Raw genomic sequence first — 15,447 nt, 5'->3', positions numbered from 1 at the left:
ATTAGACCTTTCATCTCGCTCTCTGTTATATATGGATACCGCTCACGAGCGGTATCCATATATAACAGAGAGCGAGATGAAAGGTCTAATTTTAATTAGATTGTGCATTTGAAAGGTTTACTTTTACGAACTGGAAATGTCTAATGTCAAGTCGCACATTTTTATCTTAATTTTTACGAAGTTTTAATAAATTTAAATTTTGTTTTTTGTTTTTTTGTTTTGAGAAAAAATCAACAATTAAAACATTAATAGTCAGATACATTTTATTGATTAACTCAAAGTAAATATTGCACATATATATATATTCATCTTATTTATTCATACATTTCCACAGTTATTGCACAATCCCAAAATATAGCAATTGTGAAGCCTGTTTTGACTTTGGTCAAACATTTTAGTACGATGTTGAGATGGACATTCAAGGAAGTAATTATTCAACTTTTCTTCTTTAGATAAAAAAAAAAAGAATCATAAAACTTTACACCAGAATCAGTTGGACTCCATTTCTTGCACTAGCAGCTCTCTTTCACAACAGAATCAGGATTCTCTCTCAGCTCTGGGCAAATTTCTAACATGAAAACCTCCAGTAGGTTCTAAATGTAAAGAAAAAAATCATAAAATATGCAGAAACAAAAATATCACCTAAAATCAAAGGGGTTTCATCATTACTTCAAGCCCTGCAAACTTTGAACTCTGCAGTGGATAAAAATTCTAAAATCTGAATATTTCCTAAAGATTAGAAATCAATAATCTACGGTACTCTTTAAAGTACATACAACCAAGATACTAACTGCCTTGATAGACAGAACTTATTTCTTGATGAGTATAAGTACTAAAGTAGTTAACGTGCTTACATAGAACAGATGTTTGTTAAGTCTCGTGTCTTGTAAAACTTCAAACATTTTAATAGCTCCTCTCCGTCCGTTTTCCTCTCCTAGAAGTGTTCTCACTGCATCTGATCATATACATAATAATAACAATCTACGACAATAAAACAAAACATGAACACTTAAGATAAGCTGAAGAGAGTATCTTTTAACTTATTAAATATTGTAGTAGTTGGAGCTATGTGGACTGTGTATATCAGCTTGGGTAGCTCAGTGGTTGTGCTCCCGACTAGCATTCCAGGGGTCCAGGGTTGAATTCCCTGTCCAGCCATATAATTTGATTGTACTTGTACATGTAAGTTCATTCTTCCTTTCCTACTACAATATTATACATTCACAGTCAATTAGCCTTTAAAGTTTGAATGTCAATGGCAATTTTCCTACCTGGCATATTATTCAGGAATTTTTCCTTGGCCTCTAGCCTTGTCTGTAGTTTCTGATTGTCAGTCTTCGGGGGAGGTGACTCTGCCAGCTTGCCGTTGGGCCACATGGAGTTTTTAAAGAGGGAGATGTAGTATATAATCATACTCTCAGAAAATACCCAGTCCACTGTCTCACGAAGCTGTCTGCAATCAAAGGTTGAAATGCTAATTTTACAGATTTAAAATTCAAAATGCTATTATTCAATATTTATTGAAGAAAATACATGTAAATTGTATCAATAAATGACCCTTTCATTTATTAAGCACTGACCAAGTACCGTGTTAATTAGTATATCAAATTCTTAATTTTGGAGACAATTAAATTTTCATATCCCCATTAAACATCGTCATTACTTAATATATGACACACTGTACCTATTTATTGATCTTCCGAATGTGACTTCCACGAACATGATGAAGCTGCGCCGGAGCCACTTAAACATACCATGACACTCAAACACCTCATCCACCAGTCTGTAAAATGGTTCTGCAGTCGAGTCTTTCCGGTCCAGCTTAGAACTGCATTAGAAATAAATCAGATAAAAGATTACCAGGTAATATTGACTTTTAAAAAAGCATCTATCAGTAACGTATGTCTTTATTAGATATATATTACAGATCTGTTGGTAATGTAAGGAGAGAAGAAAAAAGAAAGAAGAAGAATCCATTCTCCCTGCATTATATAAAGAAAGTATGGGCAAGGAAAGATTAGTACATGTATTAATCATACAGACTACCTGGTACATTATATATATTAAATGAGTGACCCCCACCTTCCCCAGAAACTGAAGCCCCTCTTTGATCTCCACGAATCATGGTACAAATTATCTGCTATGTTAACTTGTTTCCGCAACGATTTCAACAGAAGTTATCCTCTCTTTCTTGGGTCATGATTTAAAAGAAACTTTAAAAATACCATTCAACTAATGACACTGAAGAAATTTGATCAGAAAAGATCATTTCAGCCTTTAACTCAGGTGAAAAATAGCTTATCATCTTACCCATTGAAAATCACCCAGTTTAGGCAGATAGATTTTATATAAAACGTGTATACTCTGAACTCTCTAATCACTAAGGATGAATATTAACAAGTAACTGCTGCATTACCCATCATCCTCCTCCTCAACCAGTTTCAGTTCATCAACATTCTCTTGCTTGATCTGGCCGATGCTATAGAACAAGGAGAAGGCTTTTGATGATATCACATGCTATATGAATATTAGTATAAATGGTGGGACGTTATAGGATACATATCTCGATTGATTCACTATATCAATACATCTATATTATATTATCAAACATCGTAGAACCCATTTATTTGTCTTAACAATGAAATACATAAAAACCATCACTGGCACATGTTGGTCTGTGTAAGCAAACAAAAAAATAAAGCTAAGAAATGATAAAATTATTGACATCCAGTCCACCAATCATGCTAAATTTCTTTGCTATTTCATTGTCAAAATTTTGATTGAATTTGTAATTATGCACTTGAATAGCATGTACTTTTTACAGTATTTTAGCAAGAAATGCCAGTATATATCCCTGCTGTATATCATCCCACTCCTTTTTAGTATGTTACTTAATGCATCAAATACAGAAAGTTGAAAAGACAGAGAAGAAAAATAAATACATATCCATGACGTATGAATACGTATATAGCATTATGCTGTAAAAAAAAATTGATAAATTCAACATTGAAAGAGGTAGGTGTCAAAAGTACAAAATGTCGATTATCAGTATGTACAGTGTTCTTTTAAATGATCTATTACAAGTTATAGTGATAAAGTGCACAGTCTAGGTTAATAATACACCCATCTGGAACTACCTGTACAAGATGTACATGTACGGTATATCAATATTAGCATACCCAAAGAAGTCATTTGTGAGAAAGAATTCTAGATACTCCCTGAAACAAATTGATTAAGGGTATCAATGGTATTTCAAAATGAGACCATGCACTGACCTATACTTTTAGATTGCAACACATATACTAGTACCACCCCTTCCCCATACATACAACACATAACAGCATCAATAGTCTAAAAAATGCAAAAGATTTGAGTATGCATAATCAAAATTTTCCAACATGAAGCCATATTGATTATCTACTTCTAGTTTACCTGTGACATATCTTTCTTCAGGTAAATAAACTAATTTTGATGATCTTGTGCCTCAAAATTCAAAATGACCCTGACATAAAAATGCTAAATGATACAATAACTGAAAAGCCCCAACTATTATCTATAGCCATTCAAAGTCAAAAGATGGGTGTATTAAACCTGGTGGGATATTACATGTAAGTAGATTAAAAGAAAAATCATGAAATTCATCTACAATGTTAATGTTTATAAATTCCTGACCTTTTGATTATGGATGTTAAAAAGAACTCTTTCTTCTTCTCCTGTTTTCTTTGAAGGAAAAACTCTGGATTAGGGGTAAGGAATCCATACAAGGCTTCACACTGAGCCAAAATTGCATCCTCCATGATGATCTGTCGAGAAAAGGACCCATAGGGATATACATGTAGAGGTATACAACTCCATGCAACAAAGCCTTAATTTTAACATATTACCGATACATGTACCAGTACTTAAATCAAATGACACAAACACCACTTTCTCTCATCCTGGCTGATAATTATAACAATTTTTATTATAAAATATACCGTAAAGGCCTACTGTTAAAACAAAATATTAATTCTTCACACTATCACCCTCTTATTTGAAAATGAAACTGATATGATTTTTCTATACATTTGCTTGGTCACTTACAGTAAGATAGTCATTTAGCATTCTTTTACAGTCATCCAGGAATTTCTCATCCAAAGTGGTGAATCTTCTCACAGACGGCATTTCTTTCTTTTTTAGTAATGGGTCAATCTGTAAAACAATACATTTGGCCACAATTATTAATGGAATAATCAACCCTTCAACATGCTTTGGAACCACCTAAAAGTGTTCCACAGTATTGGTATGATGCACTCACCTCAATGAGTTGCTCGTGCAGTCTGTTGAATTCTGGGATAGTTCTGGTGACCAGCCAGCCCTCCGTGCTTTGCTGAAGATTATGGGACTTTTCCTTCCCTGCGAGGTGCACAATTAAAACAAATGTAGGTATTCTCTTGTCCTCTACCTCTTGAATCTGTGTGACATAAAGCAAATTTAATGGATTAAAAACAAAGCATTGTGAAACTGTGTGACATAAAGCAAATGGATTGAAAACAAAGCATTGTGAAATTTATGTGCATACATAGTCATATTGATCAGATAAGCCAGAAGATCTTGAGTGAAATAGTACATGTATTTTAAGTTTATGTTGAATACAGGTTCTAGAATCTCTGATACATGTACATGAACATTACTGACAATGTACGAGGGTTGTTCGGAAATTATTGAGACATTTACTCTTATTTCCTTGGGGAAAAAGATAAATACTTGAAATTCCACCAAAGCGTACACCAGGATAGCGTTTATCAATGTAAAAAAAATATTGTCCATAGCATGATTAGATCATTCCTGGTAAGCTGACCAAATTGCCATCACCCAGTGACCCGGCGCAACCGCAAACTTACCGCAACGTCATTTTAACGCCTCTTGTTGATCCTATGTTTTAAACACCTAACAAACAAAGGGAATATCGAATTAATTCTTCATTCTCATCTTTTGTTTACATTTCAAGATGTCAAGATTCGCATATTACCTCCATTCTTGATTTTTGTGAAAAAAATTGGGTCATTTCTTACTGAAAGTCAAATTACTGTGAAATGTCTCCTACAGTGATTCTGTGTACATATTTTAGAACTGTTTACATCAGTTAGTGTAAAAAGTACTTGATATTTAGTCACTTTGTCTGAATTCTAGCTAAACAATTAGTGTAAAAAGACGATAAACTGGAGTTCTTTATCCCTTGCCAGCGTATAATTTTTGTTAAAGCAATTGGGTGGCATTAAAAGGTCTTTTTCCGAAAATCCATCAATTTGATGTATATTCGCTGCGCCGCCTTCACGTCAAATTTCTATATACTGTCGTTTTCAAATTCCTATTGCTTGGTAAATATATCTGTACCATATCCGTATTTCAACTCAAACACTCGTGAAACTTGATCAAAAGTTAGTCACAATAAATAGCAAAATGAACATATATAATCTGATTTCTTTTCATATAAGCTGAAAGTTTGGGGACACTTAGATAGACGATGTTTTAGTTTCTTATTCTCCGAGTTTATGCTTGCGCCGGGTACCCCGACCACCGATTTGTTAATCTACCGTTGTAAACAAAATATTAAACATTTTCTAAATATTACTTTCTTTGATTTTTGCTAAGGTTTCTTCAATGTTCATGCCAATTTTCAGCATAATTCGTCACTTAGAAATGGAAATATCCGTGTTGTCTCAATAATTTCCGAACAACCCTCGTATATATGATATACAGTATATATATGTACCGGCAGTTTAAATTTTACTTATTGAACTTCATGAAAAATACAGTTTCTTCCTATATTTTCCTATATTTCATATAATTGACTCAAAGAATATAATTATTGTAAATTGATAGTTTTTGTGCATGTATGCTTCTTTGTACATGCATTTCAACATTTACATCTTTGTTTTTTGTTTCCATATGCTAAACATTAAAACTTGTTCAAGATGCTGAGCATTTCGACAGAATTTAAAAAGTTTGAATACCAGTAATATGTTTTAATATCTTGATTGTTTCATTAAAAAATCATGACCTGATGTTTTTTTTTCAATGCATGTTTTATACAACTACACGGATGATTACATAATGACTGAAGACTAATGTTTCACACTATAATGCTCTCATTTCATACAATATAACCCCCACATCTAACACCACATCACCAATGCTCCACACTGACCTCCGCTTCATACACTGCCACCCTCCATGACCCCTGGTTCTCACACCAGTTCTGTGTTCTCAAGATGTGGATCTCTAAATTCCTTCTCTGCTGAACCAATACATCCAATTCCCTCTCCAGGTCTCTCTCTATCTTCTGTGCCTGATTTGCAAAAACAGGTAAACATATGAGACTTGTAGAATTTCCAAATACCGGTACATTGTACAAATATCAAAATCATTCTGATAAATTTCTTTAAATTGCAAAAGCACAGGTAAAGAAGAGATTAAATAAGACTACATATATTTCATTTTCTACAATGCATTTTCAAATGGAAAAAATAGCATTATGCACAGTAAACCAGAATTATATATTCTCCAAGACCTACTTTTGAGTCATCCACTGTACGGGAATCCCTGATGGCTTTGAGGGCATGTGTCTTGTTCTGAATTTTTTCATCCAGTGTTTCCATCTTCTGATCAGCGAAGTAAGATTGGTCCTTAAAGATAACACTGTCATCACAGTTAAAGTCCATGTATTCCTCTTCATCATCACTGTCAGGCTGGAAAAACGGCCCCTCTGTAAAGGTGTGAAGCATTCGATAATATTTGTGAATTTGTATTAAAGTACATGAATGAAAGACTCAACAGTGAATCAATTTCACCAAATCCATGAACAGTATATCCTTAATTAAACACATGGAGTTATTAAGTATGTAAAACTGGCGAAGCAACCCTCGTAGAATTTAAAATCTCACTTTTATATTCCAACAGTTGTAAACTACAGAAAATTATACGAAAACTTTGTGTTTGCTATAGTAAATTATTGCAATTTGATAGAAATTGGGAGAATTGAAGTATGAAGTACATGTACTAGCATAAAAGTAGCATTGGGTAACAAGGTATTTACCTCTCCTTTGATCTGAGGATGCTGAGGGATTTTCCAGTTCTAAGGATTGTATATACTTCTGGTAAGTATCACTGACAAGGAATGAGGGATAATACTGTTTCTTCAAAAGATCCAAAACTGCCCTCTGTCCCATCTCAAAGGCTTCAGGACCCTATCACATCAGTAAATGTAAATTCATTTTTAAAACTGAAGACTCACGTTTTTAAGAGATCACAAATTTGTTACAGATATATACATGTAGATTGACTTTGTTAACTTACCGCAGAGTTACCTAGCAGGAAAGACTCCATCTCCCTCACAATTCCTCTCTCCAACTTGACTGCACTTGTACTACTGGCAATATACTTGTCAAAGATCTCCTTCCCTAACTGGTATTGTTTCCTCTGAAAAAAAATCACAAACACCTAAACACAGTAAGTCAAACTGAATATAAAACGTCAATTCTTACATACTTTAATTCTAAATTGTGAAATGACATGACAACTTTTACACACGTCAGATTTGTACTTTATCTTCATTTGTCTATATGTGCATCAGCATCAGCATCCCTTTAAAAATCAAAATGTCAAACTTTGAAGCAAGTTGATATAGAGATCTGAAGTTATCAATTGACAATTTACCTTCTCTGCATTTTGGATTCTTTCAACATCTGTGCAATACCTAGGGGAAATTTTCAAACACTGAGTTAAAAACATGTTAACAATAAAGAAAAACTGGAAGACTACTTATCAACACAGGAAAGTTTACAGATCGTCTTTACAATATATCTGATATATCTTAAGTACATCTTTTTAATAAATAATTTGAATAATTATAAATCGAAACTGCTTTTTAAGTTTTGTTTTTCTGTATGAAATCAGGCATATATAAATCTGTCAAAGTTACATGTAACTAGTACAAGGATACACATGCATTTTTATCAGAGAGAATCATGTAAGTACATGTATGATTATCACTGATTTACCCTAGTAAAGACTGGTTGTCATCTTTTTCTAAAAACTTGTAAAACTCCATCCTGGCATCAGCTGACTCCATCACTTCCTCAAAGGAGAGGATCTACAATAGTTAAAAGGTGAGGATCTAGAATAAATTCAAAGGAGAGGATCTACAATAAATTCAAAGGAGACGATCTACAATAAGTTAAAAGAAAAGGATTTACAATTTATTCAAGGGGGAGGATCTACAAATTACTGGTATTCAAGGGAGAGGATCTACAATTTATTCAAAAAAGAGGATCTACAATTCATTAAAGGGAGAGGATCTATAATTAATTCAAAGGAGAGGATATACATCAGTTAATGATGATAGGGCATGAATTTCATTAAGCACAATAAATATTATGTTATCATTTATTTCATAGAATTGAATGAAATGATAAATTGGTTGATATGAGAATAAGTTACAGACCAAATTTCATGACAAACAAAAAACAACGTTCCAGTTGCATTAAATAAATGCTGACCTTGGTACTTGGAGCCCCTGATTTGTCAGAGTCTTCTGTTGTTTCATAGCTTTTGTAATCTATTCCACCAAGAGAATGGATTCTCTTTTCACTGTGCACTTTTGCAATAGTAAGCTGAACAAAAATGAAAACTAAAGCCATACATTTTTTTAGTTTCATTACATTACAAATAATGATCTACACATATTATAAAGTTCTTAACATGGTAAGCAAAATTTTTAATGCACATCAATGTTACCATTTTTATATCATAGTTCAGAAATACCTGATTGATATATCTTTTCAGATTCCTTGCTTTTAGTAAGTCTCCTTTGCCCATACCTCGGGATGGTCCCTTTTCACCGGGTTTTAAAGGTTTATCTTTAAAATAAATGAGATATGTACATAACTGAATATATTTGCATTGATCAAAACTTAGATTAGAAATGAGTGTTTCACATAAAATTTACTTTCAAACCACTGCCAATAAAAGTTTCGGGAAATTTCTATGTCATAATAAAAGAATGACTAAAAGATGGATAGATGAATAGAAACTTAATATGCAAAGGCCATATCATGTAATGAAATACCTGGAATGTTCTGCTCTTGCTTGAGGTTCTGAATGGTTGTAGCATGGATGATTTCTGTCATGATATTGTATCTACAAATACACAAAAATATACACTATACCAAAAGTGTACTATAGTTGACATATGAAATATTCAGTTTCAGCAGAATCTGTATTGCATAATTCTCAAGTGAAAATCCAAAAGTATTATTTTGATCAAATAAGAAAAGCAAAGATTATTAAGTTACCAGTCTTTTTTCATTTGAAAAAAAATCAACTGATGATTTTTTTATGTAAGTCACCTGATTTGCTTCAAGGCCTCAAGGTCTTCACACTTGTCTATGAGTTTTACAAACTGTTCGTAGGTGGCTGCATATGTGTACTTCTTACGTGTGTCCTCTGACAGCTGACGTCTATAGTCTATGTAGTTTATCAGCTTTTGATTGATGTAGTCAGGGTCACACAACATATCTACTGATGGCTTCAAAACTGTAATGATCAAATGTTCTTTTGAAATTTAAATTCATTTGTAACCAATGTTCAATTCTTTACCAATAATATGTGCATGTACCTGTACAATTTCAAAGATTTATAGAGATCAGCTAGGTGTTTGTGGGATTTTGAAAACGCACTGTCTATATGTAAATTACTACAGTAAAACAGAGTTATAGCAAACGAGCATATAATGAATTGACACTTACAGCGAACTGATTTTCACTCCCTCTGACTTTATCACATGTTAAAAACTTGACAAATATAACAAATTATGCAAATAATGAACCAAAATCGTCCATCCCTGACACTTCATTATAAGCGTGTTTTACTGTAAATGTGTATACAGATAAATAAAAATGATCTCAGAACTCTACCATAACTATCATAGCTCAGAACTTCAAAGTCTGGAACTGTATCTTACCTGCCGAGGTGAGGATCTCCCTGAGTAGCCGCCTCAGCGTGTGGCAATTAGCATACTCCTTAGGTAGAAGAGCTATCAACAGTGTCTCACAAACCTTCCTCAGAAACTCGGTCTCTGTCTCACTGTTCTCCAGCCAAGGCTGCAGAATGAATTTTTTGGCTATTTTGTCATCTTCCCTAAATAAACAAATACATGTAAATTACTGTGTTATATTTGAAACAGATGTTCAACTATTCAACCTTTTCAAAGTTAAATGCTATGTGTTTACTTTTACAATCCAGCTACTGGTACATGATTATTCTATAGGTGTTTTGAAGAGTTCAACCATGGAGATTTGGTCAGGTTTTTTTTTTTTAAATCTTTATATATCACTTTCTTATAAAAGCAAACAGAAAAAAGAGAGGAGATTTTTCATAGATCTTAGAAGCCTTGCCTTCTCCTGTATTCTCTGACCTCCTGGAAATGTTTGTGTATAATCAGCACCACATCCTTTGAAATTAACCTCATTTTGTCTATCCTTCTTAAACGGTTTGTCAGAGCATCAATCATATGCCACATGTCACATCTACAACAGAATATGCAGAGTAGATGTTAAAACTAGTTTATATTATTGATTAGGTTTAATGTTCAAACATTCACAAAATGCATGTAGAAAGGTACTGTCATATATGTTTAAGAAAAAGTATGAAATTAAAAATCTATTTTATCGGTATTCCACATCTAACATTACCTGTTATCTACTGTATAGTCAAAATAACAACATACACTGATAAAATTATTTACTAGAGTTTGTACAAACCATAGAAGAAAAAAACACAGTTTTGTAACCATAGGTAAAAATTTATATATACATGTATAAACATGATAAGTCTTCAAAGTTTCAGGTAAACTAAACAAAAATTGGAAAAAATACTTTACCTGAGGGAACTCAGAAATGCCTCTTGGTCCTTGGAGAGGTCCGAGTACCATGACAAGATATGGTCCCTGATGGTGAGATCCAAGACTTCCTGTAGGGCACTATCTACATTTCTGGTAATCACAACCTTTTTCATATCAGACTTTTTCTCATAACGCTTTTCCTGTATCAAACAAAAAGAAAGAAAGATACGGTAGTCTGAGATATAGCTTATCTTTAAATTGTTGTTTTTTAAAGAGATGTTTATTAAAAATATCAAACTATTCATCTTTAATTGCGTTTGATTTTTGCTTTTAAAAAGGAAGAGTTATTAAATTGAATGAATATAACACACAGAAATCAAACCATCACATAATGCAAATTGATTGTCTTTTGGCAATTGCCATTGTGAAATATTAAATGAAAAGTTTAAAAAAGTGTAAACATGTCAAATATTGCAATAAAATTAACAAAGTGCAATAAAAATAGGAATTGGATAAATATTTGGGACATTTTTTACCATTTGTTTTATGAGTTCTTGTGCCATCTTTGATTCCCTTGGCTGAGCTGCTGGTTTGTACATTTTGCCTTGAACTAGAGACCATGACACCCCTAGGTACACTGCCAATCCAGCAATAACAATCTGTACCAGCAGAGAAAGGACTGTTCCAATCAGCTGATAGTAGTAACCCACAGCAAAGACAACCACTCCACAACCTACTAAAACTTGGTGTGTTGGTTTCATTTTCCTTGTTCTTCCTTTCCTTTATGCCTGTTAAAAAATAACTCCAATGAAATTTTGGAATCTGAACATGCTGACCTAGGGCAAATTCTATATCTTGCCAAGTATATGAACCAAGTGAAATTCTTTTCATTATAATTAACATGTATAAAGGGTTGGGAGGAGTAATGACGGACCAGACAGGTATTCAAACCCAGACACCCCGAGTCTCTAGTCAGGTGCCCTACTACCTAAGCTATATAGCGCCCAGTATTCACACATGCAAAATTTAAATTTAGTGATGGCAGGAAAATATACGTGGACGGTAAGAATTAGACAATGATGCACAGGCAGCTGACTTCAAGGGTCTCTTGAATCAGAGACATAAATAAAATGACTTCCTTACATAAACGTCTGCAGAACGACATTCGTGCATATTTAACAGCATGTCGAATCTTCGTTTTTGAATTGTTTTAATCACTGTATCACAGGTCATCAGATAGATGTTTTGGTTCGAACACAGGGGCTCGTCACGAAGTTTTTTCAACCTTTTATATATACCACCTCTATACTATAAAATACACAAGGGAGGAATCAAAACTCGGAAAAATCGCTACCTCCCGATTTCGGTCGCCTCGTATTAATTCTTCTCGGACGTTAAACCCTGCACTCTAGGTATCATTAGATCGGGAAAGGACCATAGTTTTTAGGAATACCTGCAAAATTTAAACATCGGCAACAATTTTAGAAGTTTTCACGCATTTTCTTCCAGTTTACTCTCCGGTGACACTTTCTTCGATCAGATGTTGCGCACCAAATTTATTCATGCGCTCTCATTGGTTAATTTTGTTGATCAAGATAAATCGTACGTTGACTCGTATTTTAGAGGGATATTCAAATGGCGAGTGAAGAAGTTCTTATTACGTGGTGAGTATATGTATTAATTTTCATATTTATGTAGAAATATTTTAACTATACATCGGACATTCGGTAGGACGTGACTATGTATTTCTTGCATCAAAGCAAGTTTGAATATCGTTTGAAAATCCCTCTAAAATACAAGTCCGCGTACGAGTTATCTTGAGCAACATTGAATTGACCAATGAGAGCGCAACATCTGATCGAAGAAAGTGTCACCGGAGAGTAAACTGGAAGAAAATGCGTGAAAACTTCTAAAATTGTTGCCGATGTTTAAATTTTGCAGGTATTCCTAAAAACTATGGTCCTTTCCCGATCTAATGATACCTAGAGTGCAGGGTTTAACGTCCGAGAAGAATTAATACGAGGCGACCGAAATCGGGAGGTAGCGATTTTTCCGAGTTTTGATTCCTCCCTTGTGTATTTTATAGTATAGAGGTGGTATATATAAAAGGTTGAAAAAACTTCGTGACGAGCCCCTGTGGTTCGAACTCAGAAATCGTCTTATATGAAATCCCAAGCCCGATTAGTTATCATTTGAATTCCAAGCCCGAGGTATCGAACAAATATATCAAGTGGCTTCACAGGGGCTCGTCACGAAGTTTTTTCAACCTTTTATATATACCACCTCTATACTATAAAATACACAAGGGAGGAATCAAAACTCGGAAAAATCGCTACCTCCCGATTTCGGTCGCCTCGTATTAATTCTTCTCGGACGTTAAACCCTGCACTCTAGGTATCATTAGATCGGGAAAGGACCATAGTTTTTAGGAATACCTGCAAAATTTAAACATCGGCAACAATTTTAGAAGTTTTCACGCATTTTCTTCCAGTTTACTCTCCGGTGACACTTTCTTCGATCAGATGTTGCGCACCAAATTTATTCATGCGCTCTCATTGGTTAATTTTGTTGATCAAGATAAATCGTACGTTGACTCGTATTTTAGAGGGATATTCAAATGGCGAGTGAAGAAGTTCTTATTACGTGGTGAGTATATGTATTAATTTTCATATTTATGTAGAAATATTTTAACTATACATCGGACATTCGGTAGGACGTGACTATGTATTTCTTGCATCAAAGCAAGTTTGAATATCGTTTGAAAATCCCTCTAAAATACAAGTCCGCGTACGAGTTATCTTGAGCAACATTGAATTGACCAATGAGAGCGCAACATCTGATCGAAGAAAGTGTCACCGGAGAGTAAACTGGAAGAAAATGCGTGAAAACTTCTAAAATTGTTGCCGATGTTTAAATTTTGCAGGTATTCCTAAAAACTATGGTCCTTTCCCGATCTAATGATACCTAGAGTGCAGGGTTTAACGTCCGAGAAGAATTAATACGAGGCGACCGAAATCGGGAGGTAGCGATTTTTCCGAGTTTTGATTCCTCCCTTGTGTATTTTATAGTATAGAGGTGGTATATATAAAAGGTTGAAAAAACTTCGTGACGAGCCCCTGTGGTGGCTTGCAGGAATTTGCAGCCAATACATAACCACTTTTCGGGTAATATGCTGTTGTAAACCATTAGTAGTAAACATGGGGAATCTCCGCGTGTAATGGTCTTCATAAAATTTATCATAGACCTATATCGGACCTGGGGTCAATTACTTTGAAATGTAATGCATTAAATTACAATTACACAAAATTCTTTCCATTACAATTTAAATAAGTTTCAATATAATTTTTGCTCTTGGCAAAAAGTGGATGGTTCATTTGGTTCTTTTTCAAATTCAATAACATTCATTTACCTGCATGCATAGTAAAATCTATTAAACGGGGAAAAAAAACCCACAAAACTGAACGTCTACTATTTGGCCAGCGTAAAAATATACTGAAACTTGATATACATATAATCTTCTGATCAAATAAACTCTAATGCCCCAGTCACACATTGCCGGATTAGCTACGGAAGCGATCCGGAATCATTCGTGGCGATATGTATTGACCCGTGGCTTTTCCGTCTGTCATCGTATCCAAACGTAGCAATACTTGTACATGTATAGCTGCGACAATTTTTGAACATGTTCAAAATTCCACTACGGATGAAACCACCGTAGTACTTCCTTTGAAAAACTTACTAAACCGTTTTAGAACGTAAAAGTCCGTTTTAACTCCGTATAAATCCGTAGTAATTCGTATGTATCAATTTGTATCCATTCCGTAGTGCATCCGTACTAACTCCGTATCATTAGATTTTCCGGTGTCAACCGTGGAAAATATTCCGTAGTAGAACCGTGGAGTTGATCCGTGAATGTGTGACTGGGGCATAACGAATCTCTTGTTCTTGCTGCAAACATCAAACTGATTTATAGTGGAACGCTCCCCTTCCCAACTAATTTCTTTTTGGGAGCGACTGCGTAAAAATAATGCATGGGGATTAGGATTTTTATGATTGGAGAATGGAGAATCTCCCTTTTTTTGAATTGTCAAGATTTTTTAATCTTACGACCTTAAAAAATCGTGCATCACTCTTGCGAGTAAACAAAACAATGTAAGGTGTTCGTATATATGTTTGTGCGTTGCATTTCGATAATATGGATCCCACTCGGTCGCGTCTGAATTGTGTGCATGTCCACTATTTTGAGGAGACTTGATGCGACCCCTAACACGGATGCAACGAATGCGAGAAATCGTGCAAAGTATATATGCGATAGCTCGTGCGAACTGCGAAGCTAAAACATAACGATCGCAAAGTGTTGTAAAGTGCTCGTGCGCCAGTTGTGAAAGTATATATAGTACCCTGTTTAAGCATAACTGTTTCAGACATATATTTTACGATGCGACCATTAGGGTAAAAGTAGCAGGAGTCAGCAACATCCAATAGACTTGTCCCACCCTATATAAACAGTCATTTGCTCTTGGAGACAATTTGATCCAACTGCTTCTCAGTTTCATTTCTCTTTT

At 34.4% G+C, this 15,447-nt stretch overlaps 1 protein-coding gene across 2 annotated transcripts; it reads right to left on the bottom strand.

The window, feature by feature from the left end:
• Positions 1-245: 245 nt before the first annotated feature.
• On the bottom strand, positions 246-12,142 carry LOC128156580 (sorting nexin-25-like). 2 transcript variants are annotated; one of them, XM_052818760.1, is made up of 23 exons: positions 12,026-12,142; positions 11,419-11,670; positions 10,922-11,082; positions 10,437-10,568; positions 10,004-10,179; positions 9,390-9,576; positions 9,110-9,180; positions 8,806-8,900; positions 8,541-8,654; positions 8,043-8,134; positions 7,699-7,738; positions 7,339-7,461; positions 7,079-7,229; positions 6,558-6,748; positions 6,191-6,331; positions 4,298-4,453; positions 4,084-4,191; positions 3,673-3,803; positions 2,417-2,479; positions 1,685-1,828; positions 1,272-1,453; positions 855-955; positions 246-593 (listed from the first exon to the last, which is right to left on the bottom strand). In XM_052818760.1, the coding sequence occupies exons 2-23, from the start codon at positions 11,641-11,643 to the stop codon at positions 513-515; spliced, it is 2,865 nt and encodes a 954-aa protein (XP_052674720.1). In that variant the 5' UTR covers positions 11,644-11,670; positions 12,026-12,142; the 3' UTR covers positions 246-512. The 2 variants fall into 2 exon arrangements, with proteins under 2 accessions (XP_052674720.1, XP_052674721.1); XM_052818761.1 differs by lacking the exon at positions 2,417-2,479.
• Positions 12,143-15,447: the final 3,305 nt, after the last annotated feature.

The sequence above is a fragment of the Crassostrea angulata genome, chromosome 7, assembly GCF_025612915.1.
Source record: "Crassostrea angulata isolate pt1a10 chromosome 7, ASM2561291v2, whole genome shotgun sequence".
Taxonomy (NCBI): domain Eukaryota; kingdom Metazoa; phylum Mollusca; class Bivalvia; order Ostreida; family Ostreidae; genus Magallana; species Magallana angulata.
Note: the sequence above shows the minus strand (reverse complement) of the source record. Positions and strands in the feature narration are given on the sequence as shown.